This window comes from Salvelinus fontinalis, chromosome 34, assembly GCF_029448725.1.
Source record: "Salvelinus fontinalis isolate EN_2023a chromosome 34, ASM2944872v1, whole genome shotgun sequence".
Lineage (NCBI taxonomy): Eukaryota > Metazoa > Chordata > Actinopteri > Salmoniformes > Salmonidae > Salvelinus > Salvelinus fontinalis.
The window spans coordinates 16,631,393-16,653,187 of record NC_074698.1 but is presented as its reverse complement, the minus strand read 5'-3'; the positions used below and the strand labels follow the sequence as shown (position 1 = coordinate 16,653,187).

The window sequence follows — 21,795 nt, the reverse complement described above, 5'->3', positions numbered from 1 at the left end:
AACTTCCACGGCACAACCTCAGTGTCCATGTTCAAATCACAATGACAACAGTAAATAAAACAGTGGCCAGTAGGTTCAGAAGGGTTTCCACTCCGTATCTCAGGGAATTGCATAAATTACACTAAATCCTTAAAGTTAACATGTCGTATACACACTGGATTCCAGTTTAAATTACCCCCCAAAAGATCATTAACTAGCCCTGGTTGACTTTTAAGCTTATTTTATTGTTTCATTCTAGCAGTTTCTTCAATGACGATAAGTTTGTCTTGGTCTCACAACTGACAGAAAAATCAACATAACAAGCCTGTAGCACATAGTGTTACAATGAAACACATATTGGAACTGTCTGATCTGAATAAGTCATTGTGAAAAGTCAGACAGTTCTGTGATATTTTATCTGGAGACAAGTTGATAATTCTGACCTAAGTGAAAGTGACAGAAATGACAGACATCAATGTGATGTAAGTCTATGTAAAATGTATTGGATTAAACTGTATCTGACAGTGATTGGAACCAGACGGTTCAAACGTACAGGTTAGATTGGTGTATTTTCTATCTGGCTCAAGAAGTAGTTACTGTAGGTTCATTGGGTTCCCTAAGATAACAAAACGTTGGCGTGCAGAAGGAGGAACCCTGCCTTTTCCTCTCCAGCCCAATTCCATCTCCTGAAAGCCACCTAGCAACCAGAACAAACTTTGGGACTTTGGTGAAATTAGTATGAAATAACACAACTCACAATGACTTCTCAGTGTTTCCACGAAAACAATCATTAACAATTATTCCATAACATTTTCTTTTCTATCGCCAGAATGGAACTGCTCAGTCCCTTTTCCAGAGGCAAGCTGGGAAAAGTGCTAAAACATTTCCTCATTTATCTCACATTATGAGCTTTCCACCTGTTTTGATTAATAGAGAAAGCTTAACAAGCCACTAAAAGGAAAGCCTCCAACACCACTGGGATAAGGACCTTTAATGATCCTCTGATTATTGAGAAATAAAATGGCTGGCCTGACACATTCGAAAACATAAAACATATTTGAGAGAGATTATAACATCGGGAGTTTGCGTGGTTATAAATGAGCCCATGGAGAAAAGGGGAGAAAAGCCCAATAAACATGTCAGGGTTACGATGGATCATCGTTTATGATTTACAGCACAGCGGATTTCTGCTCGCTCGCTCTCCACCACGGGGGAGATAGTGTGGAGGGCGCGTGTGGCAGAACGCTAAAAAAATCCTCCCCGCGCTGTGGGGAGGATTGGACTGGAGCCCACCGCACCGCAGCCCCCCAAGTCACAGAGTGCCCAGGGCAGGAGATGTTCACTGCAAACTTTCCAGTATATCTCCTCTGGTCTGGAGACTGAATGAATGAGAAACTCCCCTCTGACCACACACTTGACCACACCAGAGCCTGTTAACATTCTGATCGCTGACACCTCCAGCCTCAAGACATGGAATAATAATAATAAGAAGAAAGGTGATAGGGACCTAAGACAGGATATGACAGAGGCTGTGTGTAGATGTTGTGTTCATGGATGTGCAGAATTAATTCATCTCCTGATCTGCATTGGCTGTTGTGGACCTTCTTTGCCCCCCTCTATGTCATGCCCACCTCACCACTAACTGAAGTTATTTTCACGGCCAGTAAATTACCCTGACGAAAGGTCCCCACTGTGGAGCTGCTGCATTCCAATAAAGCAGCGTGGAGGCTTGTTAACATCCACCAAGGACAGGGAAATCCTGGGGGGAGGAATGGAAGGCAATGAAGGATGATGACATCTGCACCAGGAGAGGGTCGCTTCCTGGACCATGACCGCATGGATCTCAGAAGGAAAGTCTCAGAGATGAGATGAGGAGTGGATGAGCTATAATGCCGCACATCTGTTGAACTGCCTGTATAAAACCTGTGTGTTATCAGCATTGCACTAATAATTTCATGATCTTGACTCAGTAATAGTAAAAAATATATATATTTATTTGATATTTTTTGAATTTTACCCCCTTTTTCTCCCCAATTTCATGGTATCCAATTGTTAGTAGTTACTATCTTGTCTCATCGCTACAACTCCCGTACGGGCTCGGGAGAGACGAATGTCGAAAGCCATGCGTCCTCCGAAACACAACCCAACCAAGCCGCACTGCTTCTTAACACAGCGCGCCTCCAACCCAGAAGCCAGCCGCACCAATGTGTCGAAGGAAACGCTGTGCACCTGGCGACCTTGGTTAGCGCGCACTGCGCTCAGCCCTCCATAGGAGTCACTGGTGCACGATGAGACAAGGATATCCCTACCGGCCAAACCCTCCCTAACCCGGACGACGCTAGGCCAATTGTGCGTCGCCCCACGGACCTCCCGGTCGCAGCCGGCTGCGACAGAGCCTGGGCGCGAACCCAGAGTCTCTGGTGGCACAGCTAGCACTGCGATGCAGTGCCCTGGACCACTGCGCCACCCGGGAGGCCCAGTAATAATAAATTATGTAAGTTATGTGACTGACTTGTGACCATATATATATATATATATATATATATATATACTTACACACTGTTTGTGCTGCGTTGGGGCTGGTGTAGTGGATGTTTCTATACACATTTAGAGTAAATCAAGAAGAACTTGAGCCGTACCTCTCATCAACTGACCATTGTGAAAGTGAAGGAAGAGTGTAAACTTTGCTTATTGAGCTTAATAAGCAAAGGATTTTACATCACCTCTCTCATAAACTCAAAGAAATAAACCTGGGGAAGGAAAGGAACAGCCTCCCTGTCAGTTGGTTTCTTTACTTACACACTGGATTTTCATAACTGTACAGTACAGTTATGAAAATAAACACCTACGCAGACAAAATATAGACAAATAAACCAGAAATTAAGAAGTTGTTCATAAGATGATTACATCACCTATATTTTGTTTTTATTTAACTAGGCAAGTCAGTTAAGAACAAATTCTTATTTACAATGACGGCCTATCCCGGCCAAACCCTAACCCGGACGATGCTGGGCCAATTGTGCACCGCCCTATGGGACTCCCAATCACGGCCGGTTGCGATTCAGCCTGGAATCGAACCAGGGCCTGCAGTGACACCTCTAGCACTGAGATGCAGTGCCTTAGACCACTGCGCCAGCACTGAGGAATATTTCATGCTGGCGTGTTTCCTCACCGGTACTGTACAGTACATAGGCTAAAGAGGAAATGCTCCCCAGACGACCCGTCAAACCGACATCCCCCCCTATGTACACTTGTTTATTTTCTCCCACCACCCAGCAGCTCATGACACCACAGGATGCTCTGCCACTAGCACGTCAGCCTGATACTTTAATTGGAAATGTTATAGTCCAATGTTTTCCCACATTGACCGCCCAGGCAGCAGCGGAGTTCACATAAGTCACAATTACCCTTAGTGCGGCCGCTAACATCTAATCCACACGCTAAATCTTAGCGACCTTTATCATTCATAAGTATCTCCCCGGAGGTGATGAGGACTCCTGACTGTGGGGACCTGGAGAGCTTAAATAGAGCGTGACTCATTCAGACCAGAGGCCATGAGAACAGGTCTGTGGATTGGGAGAGTAGCAGTTTGATTGGGCTCTGTTTGATAGTGAGTTCATTTCCACTGAGGTGTTCTCCTGCCTGCTCTCGTCCTGTTCCCAGCCCTGTGCAGGCAGGATAAATGGACTGAGATATGTTGCTCATTATATGTTATTATTCACAAGACATGGTGTATTATCATTGGCACCACAACTAGTTGTTGAGGGGAGGGAGCAGAGCTCTCTGGCTATTACTGATTGCACAATTATACAATTGTGCTATTCCATAGTGTCAGGTCTTTTTTCTTGTGGTTAAGGGTTGTGATACAGAGCAGTCTCTGTGGGTTCATGTGTAGGTGATGTGTGGTTCCACTTGAGCTATTCTAAAAGGACAAGGCGGCATACCATACTGTAGCTATGCCTTTTTAACTGATAACACGCGCAAAGGAGTACTTGGGAAAGATGGCTAACACAAACATTGTCATTGAGATCAACAGTGGTTTTTGAGAGGCTTCCAATGAACTCTCAGACAACATGGATCCAACCCCAACTTCTCCATGGTTATGACATCTTGTGTGCAGTAGACTGGCATCGTTTAGACCAATTAACAACTTGTTTTGACACTGGCACCAGTCACCACCCATCAAACTGGATACATTAGCATTCGCTAATGTTACATTAGATTAGCTAATGTTATGCTCAGAACAGGAGAACCACGGTTTAATTCTGCCTTCGTTCTTAGAGCATGGCTTGGCCTGACATTGGGTGGCTGTTTTTGTTGAGACGCCACGTGCCCGGTCGCCAGGCAACCGCTCTGTTTTACGAGGAGTTACTCATACAAAAGCAGGGGAGGCCTGATTGCTCAGCTAATTGATCTCCGCCAGAGATCACAGAGCTGCGCTCGTAAAAAGAGAGCGCTCCCCATGACATCACTGCGTAGCGAGGCGGAGGGGAGATGCCTTCCCAGACTGCCTCTGTGTGAGAGAGAGCCCACAGGGAGAGAGGGGAAGGCTGTCCCACTGAGATGGGGAGCAGGGAGCGAACACACACACTGCTATTAAACCTGCGTTAGTAGTGGGAAATGGGAGCCCATTAGGGAGGCTTTGTTGTTGCTAAACACGGCCACAGGGGTTGGTGGCGTAAAGGAGATCCTATTAGTCCTCAGGCACACAGTGCTGCTCAACATACTTCACTTCTGACATTTTGCTGCCAGGTCAAAGGGCCTTTATAAAGGAGTTTTCTGGAACATAGAAATTACCAGGTCAAAGGGCCTTTATAAAGGAGTTTTCTGGAACATAGAAATTACCAGGTCAAAGGGCCTTTATAAAGGAGTTTTCTGGAACATAGAAATTACCAGGTCAAAGGGCCTTTATAAAGGAGTTTTCTGGAACATAGAAATTACCAGGTCAAAGGGCCTTTATAAAGAAGTTTTCTGGAACATAGAAATTACCAGGTCAAAGGGCCTTTATAAAGGAGTTTTCTGGAACATAGAAATTACCAGGTCAAAGGGCCTTTATACAGGAGTTTTCTGGAACATAAAAATTACCAGGTCAAAGGGCCTTTATAAAGGAGTTTTCTGGAACATAGAAATTACCAGGTCAAAGGGCCTTTATACAGGAGTTTTCTGGAACATAGAAATTACCAGGTCAAAGGGCCTTTATAAAGGAGTTTTCTGGAACATAGAAATTACCAGGTCAAAGGGCCTTTATACAGGAGTTTTCTGGAACATAGAAATTACCAGGCCAAAGGGCCTTTATAAAGGAGTTTTCTGGAACATAGAAATTGGGGCCACTTGAGCTAGGACACACAGGACAAGTGTTTTTCAGACTTTCAGTAAAACACAATGTACAGTCATTTAGAGTGCAGGTTCTCATTATGATACACTGTCATAGTCAGGGTCTGTCATGGTATTATAAACATTACACATTTGTGTTGTACTATACCTCAAAGTTTAGGCAGTCTGATTCTTTTCATGACCATGTAGCGGCTCCTGAAGTTTACGTTTACCTTCAGTAGCAGGTCTTTAACATTCTTCGTGTTGTATTCTCTTGGCAAGAGTGATAGTTTAAAGCTGGAAGGTTATCCTTGGGAGTTTTCCCTATAAGCTTACACTCTGACTTGGTATAAGGCAAGCAGTTACTGATAAAATCAGCATTTACCTTTCTGAAGACTAAAATGGGCTAAGCGTATTGACCCATGCATTGGCCTTTGACATAAGAGGATGCTTGGGTCCTTGCGTTGAATGGAAAAGCATCAGAATCAAACACCATTTCATAACACAGAAATACATTTCATTAGCCTGGCTTATCTTTTTCATCTTCCATCTCAGGGCACAACCTGCACTCTTGTGTGGTTTGGCAGGTCTTTAAAGGTTAAAGGTGAGCTGAGTGATTGATCATCATGTCTCACTCAGTGCTGTCATGGTAACCAAGCACAAGCCATAGCCCCCCGGGGATTAGACATGTTGCCACTAATTGGCCGTCCTAATGACTTTAGTTTGATAACATCTCTGTGGTAAAATCAGGCCACCTGGGCTCATCTGCTTCCATAATCTCTACCCTTTAAGCCAACCATGTCAAAGTGTGAAAAATAACTGTTGGTCAATATGCAGTATTTCCAGCAACTGTCCATTAACTGTCATTGTGGCAGACCCTCTTGTCCAGTTCTTCCATGTTCTTCATGGATGAGCAATATTTCCATCAATGCCTGTGTGCATTCCTTCTAAAAGAGAGAGCTACTGAATGCCCAGTGTCAGTGGTATGGTGTGAGGGGCCACTAAGGGGGATAATGCAGATGTAGGACCTTCCAGTGTAGAAAGGTCAGAGTTTCCATTGAGTTTCTATAGCTGAGGAAGGAACTGAGACAGGTGCTGCTTCCACTGCAGATGAACCCCAACCCCAACCTCCTCTGTGTGTCTCAATAAAAACAAATCACACATGCTAAAAGTCCTCGTGTTCAACCAGTTGTCTGTCTCAACCTGTCAGCTCTGCTCAGACGGATCAAAGTCTTTATACGCTCTTTATCTGCACTCTCGCGTGTTTATTTATTCGTTAGCATTACACCGAGGTGACAGGTTGCTATGGAAGAACAGCAGGGCCGTTGGCTGAATCAGTCCTCCCAATACGAGACGTTTCACATTTTTTTTACTGTTTCTGTCTTTTCACCCCAGCTCAAGTCATCAAAAGCATTCCGGAAACTCGTAAAATGATTCATCATCTGGATAGCTCATTCCAAAAGGCCTTTGTTGTTTTTTCTCCCTCATCAAAATAGCAGCTGCTCCAGAAATGTGCAATCGAAATATTTATTGTAGGAAAATGTTGAGTATGTCTGGGGCATGAAGTTAAGAGCATAAGGGTGACTGATCTAACGGGAGTGCCCCACAGAAGACGTTCAGGGGCGTCTGTACCATTAAAGTCATGCAGTATGTATCAACAGACCAAATGCACAGTTGGATCTTAATTCTGTGACAAATCCCTTGGCCTAAAGAAATGGAGGCAAATTACAAGTAGTGTTTCGAAGCATGTCTGCTGATTTTTGCATGTTTTTGGCACCAAAATGTATAATATATGCGTTTCTCTATTAAACCAGATATTTATGACAATGATGTATTAGAACTTCATAAGAGTAATGTAGGAGTGATTTTCAGTCGGTTGTGATGGCAACATATTGTATCATCCACTTAAATCTTTTGCTATAATTCTTAATGAGCCAAATATTGACTTTCATGTCCCTCACATTGATGCCGATATACTGTAACACCATAGGTTCTCATCCTTAATAAAACATAACGATTGATTCATTATGCTTTCATAAGTCAGGCATGCTATTAGTCACTTGTCATTTTTATTGATTAAGTTAAATAGTTACTTGACTTAACTATGACTTCATATATTACATTGCAATTTGGATATTTATGGGGGAATGAGTGGGAACACTTTGATTTCATAAGTGCTTTATGAATGTTAATGAATAATTGTGACTCAATTTCTGAAGCTTCACCCACACACCACGCATGTGTTATGCAAGTATTATGCAGGCATCATGTAGGCTCTGTAACAAGCACTTTGAATGAAATGTCACTCTAATTTCAACTAAAACTGTTAACTTCACATGATGCCAGGATTTGTTTTACCAGCACATTGAAACAAATGCTGTTTAACAAACTGCATAGCTCATAAAATGTCCTAGAAACACGTGCAAAGTATACACCTATTCTAATTGGGAAATCACTAGGTTCCTGAGGGCGTGGCCAAACAAAACTTCAATAAACAAGACTTCAATCTCTGAGTCTGTAGTCTCTCACAGTTAGACCTGATGCCCAGCCACCGCACCGGGAGGTTTACAGTAACCAATGTGGGAGTCTCTCACAGTTAGACCTGATGCCCAGCCACCGCACCGGGAGGTTTACAGTAACCAATGTGGGAGTCTCTCACAGTTAGACCTGATGCCCAGCCACCGCACCGGGAGGTTTACAGTAACCAATGTGGGAGTCTCTCACAGTTAGACCTGATGCCCAGTCACCGCACCGGGAGGTTTACAGTAACCAATGTGGGAGTCTCTCACAGTTAGACCTGATGCCCAGCCACCACACCGGGAGGTTTACAGTAACCAATGTGGTAGTTTCTCACAGTTAGACCTGATGCCCAGCCACCACACCGGGAGGTTTACAGTATTCAATGTGGGAGTCTCTCACAGTTAGACCTGATGCCCAGCCACCGCACCGGGAGGTTTACAGTAACCAATGTGGGAGTCTCTCACAGTTAGACCTGATGCCCAGCCACCACACCGGGAGGTTTACAGTAACCAATGTGGGAGTCTCTCACAGTTAGACCTGATGCCCAGTCACCGCACCGGGAGGTTTACAGTAACCAATGTGGGAGTCTCTCACAGTTAGACCTGATGCCCAGTCACCACACCGGGAAGTTTACAGTAACCAATGTGGGAGTCTCTCACAGTTAGACCTGATGCCCAGTCACCGCACCGGGAGGTTTACAGTAACCAATGTGGTAGTTTCTTACAGTTAGACCTGATGTATAGCCACCGCACCGGGAGGTTTACAGTAACCAATGTGGTAGTTTCTCACAGTTAGACCTGATGCCCAGCCACCACACCGGGAGGTTTACAGTAACCAATGTGGTAGTTTCTCACAGTTAGACCTGATGCCCAGTCACCGCACCGGGAGGTTTACAGTAACCAATGTGGGAGTCTCTCACAGTTAGACCTGATGCCCAGCCACCACACCGGGAGGTTTACAGTAACCAATGTGGTAGTTTCTTACAGTTAGACCTGATGTATAGCCACCGCACCGGGAGGTTTACAGTAACCAATGTGGTAGTTTCTCACAGTTAGACCTGATGCCCAGCCACCACACCGGGAGGTTTACAGTAACCAATGTGGGAGTCTCTCATAATTCGACCTGATGCACAGCCACCGCACCGGGAGGTTTACAGTAACCAATGTGGTAGTTTCTCACAGTTAGACCTGATGTATAGCCACCGCACCGGGAGGTTTACAGTAACCAATGTGGTAGTTTCTCACAGTTAGACCTGATGCCCAGCCACCGCACCGGGAGGTTTACAGTAACCAATGTGGTAGTTTCTCACAATTCGACCTGACGCTTAGCCACCCCCTGGAGGTTTACAGTAACCAATGTGGTAGACACTCACAGTTAGACCTGATGCACAGCCACTGCACCGGGTGGTTTACAGTAACCAATGTGGTAGACACTCACAGTTAGACCTGATGCACAGCCAAACCCAGCGCTCAGAAATATCAACCTATTAAAATCAAGTGTTGTCATGGAAATACGGCATTCCTAGACAAAAGGAACACCTATGTGAGAATGCTGTTCATTGACTACAGCTCAGCATTCAAGACCATAGTGCCCACAAAGCTCATCACTAAGCTAAGGACCCTGGGACTAAACACCTCCCTCTGCAACTGGATCCTGGACTTCCTGACAGGCCGCCCTCAGGTGGTAAGGATAGACAACAATACGTCTGCCACGCTGATCCTCAACACTGGGGCCCCTCAGGGGTGTGTACTTTGTCCCCTCCTGTACTCCCTGTTCACCCACGACTGCATGGCCAAACACAACTCCAACACCATCATTAAGTTTGCTGACGACACAACAGTGGTAGGCCTGATCACCGACAACGATGAGATAGCCTATAGGGAGGAGGTCAGAGAACTGGCAGTGTGGTGCCAGGACAACAACCTCTCCCTCAACGTGAGCAAGACAAAGGAGCTGATCGTGAACTACAGAAAAAGGCGGGCCGAACAGGCCCTCATTAACATCAACAGGGCTGTAGTGGAGCGGGTTGAGAGTTTCAAGTTCCTTGGTGTCCACATCACCAACAAACTATCATGGTCCAAACACACCAAGACAGTGGTGAAGAGGGCACGACAAAACCTATTCCCCCGTAGGAGACTGAAAAGATTTGGCATGGGTTCCCAGATCCTCAAACAGTTCTTCAGCTGCACCATCGAGAGCATCCTGACCGGTTGCATCACCGCCTGGTAAGGCAACTGCTCGGCATCTGACCGTAAGGAGCTACAGAGGGTAGTACATACAGCCCAGTACATCACTGGGGCCAAGCTTCCTGCCATCCAGGATCTGTATAATAGGCGGTGTCAGACGAAAGCCCACATTAATTATCATAGACTGCAGTCACCCAAGTCATAGACTGTTTTCTCTGCTACCACACGGCAAGTGGTACCGGAGCACCAAGTCTAGGACCAAAAGACTCCTTAATAGCTTCTACACCCAAGTCATAAGACTGCTGAACAATTGATCAAATGGCTTCTGGACTATTTACAATGACCACCCCCTCCATTTGTTTTGTACACTGCTGCTACTCGCTGTTTATTATCTATGCATAGTCACTTCACCCCTACCTACATGTACAAATTACTTCAAATAACCTGTACCCCCGCACACTGACTCGGTACCGGTACCCCCTGTATATAGCCTCGTTGTCACGCCCTGGCCTTAGTATTATTTGTTTTGTTTATTATTTTAGTTAGGTCAGGGTGTGACATGGGGTATGTGTGTGTTTGGGGTATTATATGGTAGAGGTGGTGTTGGTTGTAGTGTATGGGTTTGTGTTGAGTGTATGTATCTAGCTGTGTCTATGGGTGTGTGTAGTTTTCTAGGAAAGTCTATGGTTGCCTGAATGGGTTCTCAATTAGAGACAGCTGGTTTCGGTTGTCTCTAATTGGGAACCATATTTAAGGCTGCCATAGGCTTTAGCTGTTTGTGGGTCATTGTATATGTATATGTCGACGTAAGTAGTTTGTGTGTGCACTTGCGTTTGAAGTTTCACGATCGTTTGTTGTTTTTGTTAGTGTTGTTTAAGTGTTTCGTGTTCATCTTCGTCGTTATAATTAAAGAAGATGTATTCAAGTCATGTTGCGCCTTGGTCCTCTCATTCATGTCAACACGATCGTGACACTCGTTGTTGTTATTTTATTGTGTTACTTTTTCAAATTTTTTACTTTAGATTATTTAGTAAATATTTTCTTAACTCTTTCTTGAACTGCACTTTTGGTTAAGGGCTTGTAAGTAAACATTTCACGGTAAAGTCTACACTTGTTGTTTTCGGCGGATGTGACAAATAAAGTTTGATTTGATTTGAATACCTCGGAAATAATGTGACAAGCATATGAATCTGCTCAGGGCACTGATGTTGTATTTTCCTCAGATCACTGACAGGGTGAGCATGAGAGGCTTGTTTGGCTTGGCACACATCATCCTCTCATAATATGGGCCACTATCATTATGGGCCTTCACTGACTGAGGGACTAATTGATCCCGGATAAACAATAATTCACTGGAATTCCTTTCCTCTTCATCCTTGAACAAGCGCAGCATTCCTCTCAATACAAATCACACAACTCCTCTGTCTGCGGCCTAGGAACACAGGCAGCCGTGTACACAGAGTGTTAGGTTAACATCAGACACCCGGTGACAGGTAGGTTATGTGTGTCTGTGGCAGGGAGGTGCTGAGTCCCTGCAACAATCCAGAACCTGCTATCAATACAGGGCATGTATGGCCTTGAGATTCTCTCACAGAACACAGAATATTAATCCACCTAGAGCAAACTGTGGGATGATTCATCATGTCAGCGTCTCACACCTACCATGTCCTTCACTATGCAGTATTACAACACTTGAAAATAAATAGATTGTCACGCCCTGGCCTTAGTATTCTTTGTTTTCTTTATTATTTTAGTTAGGTCAGGGTGTGACATGGGGAATGTTTGTGTTTTGTTGGTTTTGGGTGTTTTTATGGTAAAGGGGTGGTTGGGTATAGTATATGGGTTTGTGTGGAGTACATGTGTCTAGTGTTGTCTATGTATGTTTAGTTGTCTAGGAGAGTCTATGGTTACCTGAATGAGTTCCCAATTAGAGACAGCTGATTTCGGTTGTCTCTGATTGGGAGCCTTATTTAGGGTAGCCATAGGCTCTCATTGGTTGTGAGTAATTGTCTATGTCAGAACGTTTGTAGCCTGTTGTATGTGCACGACGTTTATTAGCTTCACGATCGTTTGTTGTTTTGTTAGTTTGTATTAAGTGTTTCGTGTTTATTTTTCGTCATCTTTTTAAAATAAAAGAAGATGGCTTATTTTCCTAAATCTGCGTTTTGGTCCATCAATCCTCCACACGATCGTGACAGAATTACTCACCATTATAGGACCAAGCGGCATGGAAAGCGGCAACAGGACCTACCTACACAGGATTCATGGACATGGGAGGAGATACTGGATGGTAAGGGGCCGTGGGCTCAACCGGGAGAATATCGCCTTCCTCGTGAAGAGCTGGAGGCAGCTAAAGCCGAGAGGAGGCGATATGAGGAGGCAGCACGGAGACAAGGCTGGAAACCCGTGAGTACAACCCAAAAATTTCTTGGGGGGGGCCTTAAAGGGAGTGTGGCGAAGTCAGGTAGGAAACCTGCGCCTACTCCCTGTACTTACCGTGGAGAGCGAGAGTACGGGCAGACACCGTGTTACGCAGTAGAGCGCACGGTGTCTCCTGTACGCGTGCATAGCCCGGTTCGGTACATTTCAGCTCCACGTATCGGCCGGGCTAGACTGAGCGTTGAGCCGTATGTCATGAAGCCGGCCCAACGCATCTGGTCACCAGTGCGTCTCCTCGGGCCGGCGTACATGGCACCAGCCTTACGCATGGTGTCCCCGGTTCGCCTACATAGGCCGGTGCGGGTTATTCCACCTCCCCGCACTGGTCAGGCGACGAGCATACAACCAGGTAAGGTTGGGCAGGCTCGGCGTTCAAGGGAGCCAGTACGCCTGCACGGTCCGGTATTTCCGGCGCCACCTCCCCGCCCCAACCCAGTACCACCAGTGCCTCCTCCACGCACTAGCTATATGGTGCGTGTCTCCAGCCCTTTACCACCAGTGTCTAAACCACGCGCCAAGCCTCCTGTGTGTCCCCAGAGTCCTGTGCGTCCTGTTGCTGCTCCCCGCACTAGCCCTGAGATGCGTGTCCCCAGCCCGGTGCCACCAGTCCCGGCACCACGCACCAGGCCTACAGTGCGCCTCAGCCGGCAGGAGTCTGCCGTCTGCACAGCGATGACTGAACTGCCCGTCTCCCCAGCGCCATCTGAGCCATCCGTCTCCCCAGCGCCATCTGAGCCATCCGTCTCCCCAGCGCCATCTGAGCCATCCGTCTGCAATGAGCCTGCAAAGCCGCCCGTCTGCCATGAGCCTGCAAAGCCGCCCGTCTGCCATGAGCCCACTGAGCCGCCAGCCAGACAGGAGCCGCTAGAGCCGCCAGCCAGACAGGAGCCGCTAGAGCCGCCAGCCAGACAGGAGCCGCTAGAGCCGTCCGTCAGACAGGATCTGCCAGAGCCGCCAACCAGACAGGATCTGCCAGAGCCGCCAGCCAGCCATGAGCAGCCAGATCCGCCAGCCAGCCATGAGCAGCCAGATCCGTCAGCCAGCCATGAGCAGCCAGATCCGTCAGCCAGCCATGAGCAGCCAGATCCGTCAGCCAGCCATGAGCAGCCAGATCCGTCAGCCAGCCAGGAGCAGCCAGATCCGTCAGCCAGCCAGGAGCAGCCAGATCCGTCAGCCAGCCATGAGCAGCCAGATCCGTCAGCCAGCCATGAGCAGCCAGATCCGTCAGCCAGCCATGAGCAGCCAGATCCGTCAGCCAGCCATGAGCAGCCAGATCCGTCAGCCAGCCATGAGCAGCCAGATCCGTCAGCCAGCCATGAGCAGCCAGATCCGTCAGCCAGCCATGAGCAGCCAGATCCGTCAGCCAGCCATGAGCAGCCAGATCCGTCAGCCAGCCATGAGCAGCCAGATCCGTCAGCCAGCCATGAGCAGCCAGATCCGTCAGCCAGCCATGAGCAGCCAGATCTGTCAGCCAGCCATGGGCCGTCCCTCAGTCCGGAGCTGCAGTCCCTCAGTCCGGAGCTGCAGTCCCTCAGTCCGGAGCTGCAGTCCCTCAGTCCGGAGCTGCCGTTCCTCAGTCCGGAGCTGCCATTCCTCAGTCCGGAGCTGCCATTCCTCAGTCCGGAGCTGCCATTCCTCAGTCCGGAGCTGCCCCTTACCCTGGTGCTGCCCCTTACCCTGGTGCTGCCCCTGACCCTGGTGCTGCCCCTGACCCTGGTGCTGCCCCTGACCCTGGTGCTGCCCCTGACCCTGGTACTGACCCTGACCCTGGTACTGCCCCTGACCCTGGTACTGCCCCTTACCCTGGTACTGGCCCTTAGTCCGGAGCTGCCCCTTAGTCCGGAACTGCCCCTTAATGCAATGGGGTTAATGTGGAGGGGGGTCATTTGGAGGAAGCCTAGGAGGTGGTTAGGGACTGTGGTGACGTGGGGACCACAACCAGAGCCGGAGCCGCCACCGTGGATGGAAGCCCACCCAAACCCTCCCCTAGACTGTGTAATGGTGCGCCCGGAGTTCGCACCTTAAGGGGGGGGTTATGTCACGCCCTGGCCTTAGTATTCTTTGTTTTCTTTATTATTTTAGTTAGGTCAGGGTGTGACATGGGGAATGTTTTGTTGGTTTTGGGTGTTTTTATGGTAAAGGGGTGGTTGGGTATAGTATATGGGTTTGTGTGGAGTACATGTGTCTAGTGTTGTCTATGTATGTTTAGTTGTCTAGGAGAGTCTATGGTTACCTGAATGAGTTCCCAATTAGAGACAGCTGATTTCGGTTGTCTCTGATTGGGAGCCTTATTTAGGGTAGCCATAGGCTCTCATTGGTTGTGAGTAATTGTCTATGTCAGAACGTTTGTAGCCTGTTGTATGTGCACGACGTTTATTAGCTTCACGATCGTTTGTTGTTTTGTTAGTTTGTATTAAGTGTTTCGTGTTTATTTTTCGTCATCTTTTTAAAATAAAAGAAGATGGCTTATTTTCCTAAAGCTGCGTTTTGGTCCATCAATCCTCCACACGATCGTGACATAGATTGAAATGGTGTACCTCTAAGTATGTTCTACAGTGCTTCAAATAACAACAAAAAGGCCCTACGTGTAGGCTACACTGCCAGGTATGTAGCAACTGTTACGACCTCTATTATTGATGTGAAACTACAGAAATCACATTTCCTCCCGTAATTGGACAAAATGTACGTTCTTATTGAACACATATTGAAAACTAGGGAGATTTTGTTTTTCTTCACTTGTTGTTTTGTTGTCAGGCTTCCCAGTTGTAAACACAGCAGTGTGTGTGATAGATGCTGTGAGGGATATTTTGGGCCTGCTGGTCTAAATATAGCTTATCAGTACTTGAGGCCTTGGAACTGAGGGACAATTAGCGGAGTGATTGGAGAGCTGGCCAGGGAAGTGTGTATGAGATAGCACAGCGCTCATTAGGAGAGGCTGGGGAAAGCCAAGGAGATAACGCTTATTAATCACATGATGCAGACATTCTCTCACACACATAGACACCACAACGACACCACACACAGTGGGTCACACACAGACCGCACAAAGACGTGCTGCTTGTCTAAGTAATAGGAGATTTGGCCTATATTGCATGCAGAATGCATGTGCCCAGATACTTACCTGGTATTTCTTATCTCTCAACTTTCATCTGGCTCAATGGGAAGATTAAGGTTACAGTACCAGCATACAGGTAACTGCCAAAATAAAGGAAACACTTGAGTAAATGAGGGATACAAAGTATATTGAAAGCAGGTGCTTCCACACAGGTGTGGTTCCTGAGTTAATTAAGCAATTAATGTCTCATGCTCATGTTTAAAATGACCACTTACCCATTATTTTGGTTACCATGGCTAGAAGAAGAAAGCTCAGTGACTTTAAAAGAGGGGTCTCAAATGAGCATAGGGGGTTTAAAGGGTGTGTGTGTGTGTTTGTGTGTCTCAGTCACCAGATCTCAACCCAATTGAACACTTATGGGCGATTCTGGAGCGGCGCCTGAGATGCGTTTTCCACCACCGTCAACAAAACACCAAAGGATGGAATTTCTGGTGGAAGAATAGTGTAGCATCCCTCCAATAGAGTTCCAGACACTTGTAGAATATCTATCTGTTCTGGTGGCTCATTGACACTTTATGTTGGTGTTTCCTTTATTTGGGCCTTTATCTGTAGGATGTTTTCCTCTGGTTAGAAAACTAAGAGCATTCCATTCCATTCCCCATTCATAAAAAATCCCATTACATTTGTACTCACACGTCCACCCAAAGTGGAGATAACATCTGGGATAAGAAGGCGGTAAAGACCAAGGGGGAGAGGGATGGGGGGGGGGCACGCTTCAAAGCTCCGGGGGTCTGGTGTGCTCTGAGTGTGCTGATCGGCCCTGGGGTTTGAGGTGCGATAAGCCCATGACAGCTGCCAAACACCTCGGTTTGTGTGTGCGTTTAAGCCCCAATTTAGAGGAAGCGGCTCTGAATCCCACCCACCTGGCAACCCTGGTCCCCAATGGCAGGTGTGAGTTGGTTGGTACGTGATTGGGAGCGCTGATGAACGTGTAGCATATGTGCCCTTATTGCTCAGATCTTGTGGCTATAACCTTAAGGCAGGGTGCACTGATGGAGAGATTATCCACAAATAAGAAACCATGTGGGCTTCTCCTCCTCCAGCCCTATCACAGCAGTACGTGCCTGGATGAGACTAAAACAGAAAAGCTCAAATGCAAGCCAAAACATTGAAGTCCTTTCACAGTGCTTTGGAAGAGAATATCACTAGAGCAGAGGTGTAATGTCCACGCTGGCTCTAACACACAGAGAGAACTGATGAACTGATGAATGACTCACCCGATTTAATTGGGAAGTTATCCCTCATAATGTTATGACAATAAAACAACTAAGAGAGTTAGTAAAGGCTGCGAGATCTGTGGGAAAGGAAATCTCTCTCCTGACGTCACTAGGGGTCAGAGGTCAAATCTATAAGCAGGTGGAGGGGAAAGGAGAGCGTGGAGTCGGACCACATCATTTTACTCTTAGAAACTGGATCGCTCACAGCCTGGCCAATCCATCTGTTTTCATAACTCATTGTCTCCAAATGACATGTCTGACCAGAGGACTTTGACCCACTGATGTCATTAAAGTAACAGTAACTTTCTCAGGGTCTCCATACACTACAGTTCACTAGCTGTTATTTGGTTCCCCTCCACTAGACTTTTGGAAATCGGAAAGTAACGTGGTCAACACCCTACTATGATATACTGTACAACATGTGAATGAAATTGCTGAGTTCATCAGTTTTCAGTTCCGTCTTATGAAGCACTAGACTAGCTGAACTGCAAGGTTGCATGGTGGGAGTTTTTTTGTGTTGAGTGTTGAGGTTCAGGAGGCCAAAGTCTTCATTAAGTGGAGGCCAAAGTCTTCATTACTCAACACCTGTGTAAAAAGGATGCGAACGCACTGACCTCTGTGTTATTCTCCCCCTTGCCTCTCTTTCTCTCCCCCTCTATCTTTCTGCAGCCTGCCACTGTAACCTGCACGCCCGGCGCTGTCGTTTCAACATGGAGCTGTACAAGCTGTCTGGGCGGAGGAGCGGCGGAGTCTGTCTCAACTGCCGCCACAACACGGCCGGACGCCACTGCCACTACTGCAAGGAGGGCTTCTTCCGGGACATGTCCAAGGCCATCTCCCACAGGAGGGCCTGCAAAGGTACAGTACCTGGGCTGGGCGTCTGCTGGGTGGGCTGCTCAAAATGGCATGACACCCAAACCTCACGCTAGTTGATATTCTGCTTCAGTTTTGGACTTTCTTGACGTATGTTGTTGGAAAACAAGTTGAACATCAATCTTTTGATAACTTTATTGTGTATAACTTTCCACTACTTCACTACTATTTATTATTATGTGAGACAGGTGAAAGATAGTTGTAAAGACAAAAGCTCCCACCTGTGCCAGTGTGAGTGTTGCTGACCTGTGTGACTCTGCTATTTGGAGTCTATTGGGATTTCCATGACAACACAAGCAAAACAAACTGAGTGATGTGTGAGCTGATCCGTACAGTTGAGTGGAAACAGATCTTGCTATCATTCCCCATCCCCACACACACACACTCACAGGTGTGAGCACATAAGTCAGGTTTGAGTCCATGCTGTTCAGGATTAGTGTGTGAGGAGAGAAAAGCTTCACTCCCTCTGTCTCCCTGCACCGTGGGGAGAGAAGCCAGGCTCTGAGGCACTGAGCAAACAAGCACCTGTCACTCACACACACTTACACGCGCACACACACGCGTCCACACACACATGCACACACACACACGTGCACGCACACACAGACACACATGCAATCACACAAACACCAGCACAAGCTGAGGCAGGTTTGAGTGAGTGGATTAATAAAAAGCATATTTTGCGCATTTACCTCAAATGCTTTAACTTCTACCTCTGTTCCTTGTCCAAGTCATACGTTCTCTCTCTCAAATAGAGGTTACAGGTTACAGTAATAACAGCATTTCTGTGGACAGAGCCTATGAAACAATGTAGTTGGAGTACCTTTATCACTAAAGCAGGGGAGGATCCCAACACTCGGTCCCTAGTGACCACATTTTATTAGCCTTTATTTGCTTAACTTGGAGAGCTATGATGAATCGCCCTACATTTCTGTGAATTGTAACGGGGGAGGTGGAGAACTCAAAGGATTTCTCTGGGGAAAAAAGATGAGTGGCTAACAATAGAAGTGAGGTCTGCCATGGAATTCAGGAGTGCAGGAGTTGATTCAAACAGTCACTTTAAGCCAACCATTTCACCTCAGCATCAGATCCACCAACATCACACATTACCCTGAACAAGCCAACCATTTCACCTCAGCATCAGATCCACCAACATCACACATTACCCTGAACAAGCCAACCATTTCACCTCAGCATCAGATCCACCAACATCACACATTACCCTGAACAAGCCAACCATTTCACCTCAGCATCAGATCCACCAACATCACACATTACCCTGAACAAGCCAACCATTTCACCTCAGCATCAGATCCACCAACATCACACATTACCCTGAACAAGCCAACCATTTCACCTCAGCATCAGATCCACCAACATCACACATTACCCTGAACAAGCCAACCATTTCACCTCAGCATCAGATCCACCAACATCACACATTACCCTGAACTGGATGGCTTCTAGTCTTTCCAAAGAGTTATAATACAACAATATTATATATATATATATTATATCCTACACTCTTAGAAAAAAATAGTTATTCGGCTGTCCCGATAGGAGAACCCTTTCTGGTTACAGGTAGAACTCTCTGTGGAAAGGGTTCTACCTGGAACCAAAAAGCGTTCTTGAAAGGGTTCTCCTATGGGGACAGCCGAAAAATCGTTTCATGTTCTAGATACAGTAGCACCTTTTTTTCTAAGAGTGTAATATGCTCCTTATATGAAAGACAGAATATTGTTTCAAGTCGTTTGTTTTCCGGTCCGATTACAACATCTCAATGTGCTGTATTACACTGGGACCAGCTTGCGCTTCAGTGACAAGTGAGTGACTCTGTGCAGACCCGCATATTGTGGTCTCCAACCACAGCCTTGGCTGCATTCCTATTGGCTCAGAGTGGGTTCTCGGAGTACCTATTCTCCAGTGCCCTTCAGCCTGGTCCACCACCAATTAGTCACAGGAACTGCAACATATTACATTTCCTACTGCAGACCACAAGGGACCTTCACTCTTAACTCATACTGACTATTCCAAGTCTCACGGAGTGAAAGTATCAACACAGTCCACCATCATGTATAAAACTCAGCCACTTACCCAGAGTGTTTCGGGGTCGTTTCACAGTGGTGGCTGTCAGAGTTCACACCTAATTGGAGTTCAGGGCAAATGTAGTTCATGTTGTGCTGTTGTTCTTATCACATTTAATGGATCTTTTGCACTTCTCGAAAGTGACTAATGGTTGGGAGCATCATTGTTTCACTGCACGCTGCCAGCCCAAACATTTTTACAGTCTATATTTGGGATGCAGTCAGGGGCGGGCAGAGGATGAAGCTATGGGCAGGTTAGTGTTACAGAGGTTCTCTCCTTCCCTAATGATCTAACCACATACAGCAACCTGTCTTAGGCTTTCTAGAGGGCTGTATCAGTAACCTGAAGGCTTCCAGCTCTGCCCCAACATTTACTCTGCTCCATACTCTGGGATCAAACCCAAACAGCATGATTGCTGCGCTCTCCTCAGGTGACAAACTCAGCGCTTTGTGACATCAGTTAGGGCCCATGGTATTTATTGTTCAACTCAGCCAACCATCTCACTCTGCTGTTTTTGGACAAGAAACACAATGCTGTGCCAACACAGCCAGGAGGAAGTCTGCTTTCATTCTTCAACCTGAACCCCCAAAATGGAGGATCACCACACTCTGAAAGGTGGAGATTACAAAATAGACCCCTCCGCCATAAAGGCCGAAACACCAGCGTTGTGGAATGCCTCATGTTTTATTTCCCAGATTAACGACTTCATCCCTCATCAAGCGCAGTGTAAACACGGCTCTCAGAGCACAGCGCGGCCCCCGGCAGCCCCCGGCGGCCCCCAGCTCTAACGGTTTGTTTTATTCCCAGTCCCCTCATCCGCTCCGCCGTATAAGCCTTTCACCAGGCCCAGGGAGCCCACAGCAGTGGAGCAGCCACACAGTCCACTGAATTACACTCCCCCTCAAACTCTCAGCAACTCTTTACCTCCACACCGCAGGCAGCTACATACACGCACAGGGAAATTAATGAATGCTTCCAGTTGGTTCCCAGTGTTGGACTCAGAACATTAAGAGCACAATGCAGTGGTTTGAGCTCAGAGGAAGAGGACTAGATGGTGGCGGATGGATTGAGTGGAGACACAGTGGTGCATCTCTATTGTGATGTGTGGTTAGTGGCATCTCTAGAACTAATATAAAGTAATACAAAAACAACAGTTATTTTAATGTGGCTTTCAAATACAATCCCTTATAACCCCTTAAGAAATAGACACACATCTTTAGAATACACATGGATGTTACCCACATGCCATCGGGAGGGACAGGAGTGACCTCATGTTTTTTGTTTTGGTCCCACCCTGCATTAAAAAGTAATTTGGAAATGCTTTAGAAGATAATGCCCATGAAATCAACAGAAAGCAAGAGCAAGCCTACAGTTTCAGTCCATGTACCGTACAGTTTAGAATCCTGTTTCTAAATTAATGGGCATATTTATTGTATTCCTGACGTAAGAACCACAATAACATTCTGGCTGGTAAAGATGGAGGATTTGATTAGAAACAACTTTTCATTCATTTTTTGTTTTTTTGGCAGGATTATTGTATGCTGATTTTATTATACCTCAATAAAATGTGTCAAACAAACTTGACAAAATGTACTTATACTGCAAATTGAGTAGAAAGAGGACAGAAAAGTTTTAGTTTTTTTATTTAACAAGTGACTTCTAATATTCATGAAACCCATTGAATCCCAGTTAATAACACCCAACTTCAGCCTCTGTTGGACCACTTAAAGCTATTTTCAAATGACTCTTCAGCTACATAAAACACATACAACTCTAATGGAGAGAGCTGGGCTTCCACTTCAAACACAGGCTTTATGGTAAATGTTTGGCAGAGCACATGCACAAAACTAAATTCTCACATTTAATGTGCGATCCTCCCGACTAACAACTTAAACAGACGGCTTTGAAGTGTGTTCCACTCTCCCATTAATGGGGAACATTATTCAGGATATATTTGCGAGGAGCTCTTTGCCAAAAAGCTTTAGATTGTAAACTCAATCTGAGAGGTGCACAGGCTCTGCTCTGCCCGCCGTGGATCACAACGCTCCACAGAGAGAACACAAAGACA

The 21,795-nt window shown here is 46.4% G+C and overlaps 1 protein-coding gene across 2 annotated transcripts in view; it reads left to right on the top strand.

Moving 5' to 3' along the window:
* The window catches only part of LOC129833302 (netrin-1-like), a 50,504-nt gene that overhangs the window by 13,117 nt on the left and 15,592 nt on the right, over positions 1-21,795 (top strand). For both annotated transcript variants that reach the window (XM_055897803.1, XM_055897802.1), the window contains exon 3: positions 17,439-17,627. In XM_055897803.1, coding sequence (XP_055753778.1) covers positions 17,439-17,627 — 189 coding nt within the window. The remainder of the gene's footprint in view (positions 1-17,438; positions 17,628-21,795) is intronic.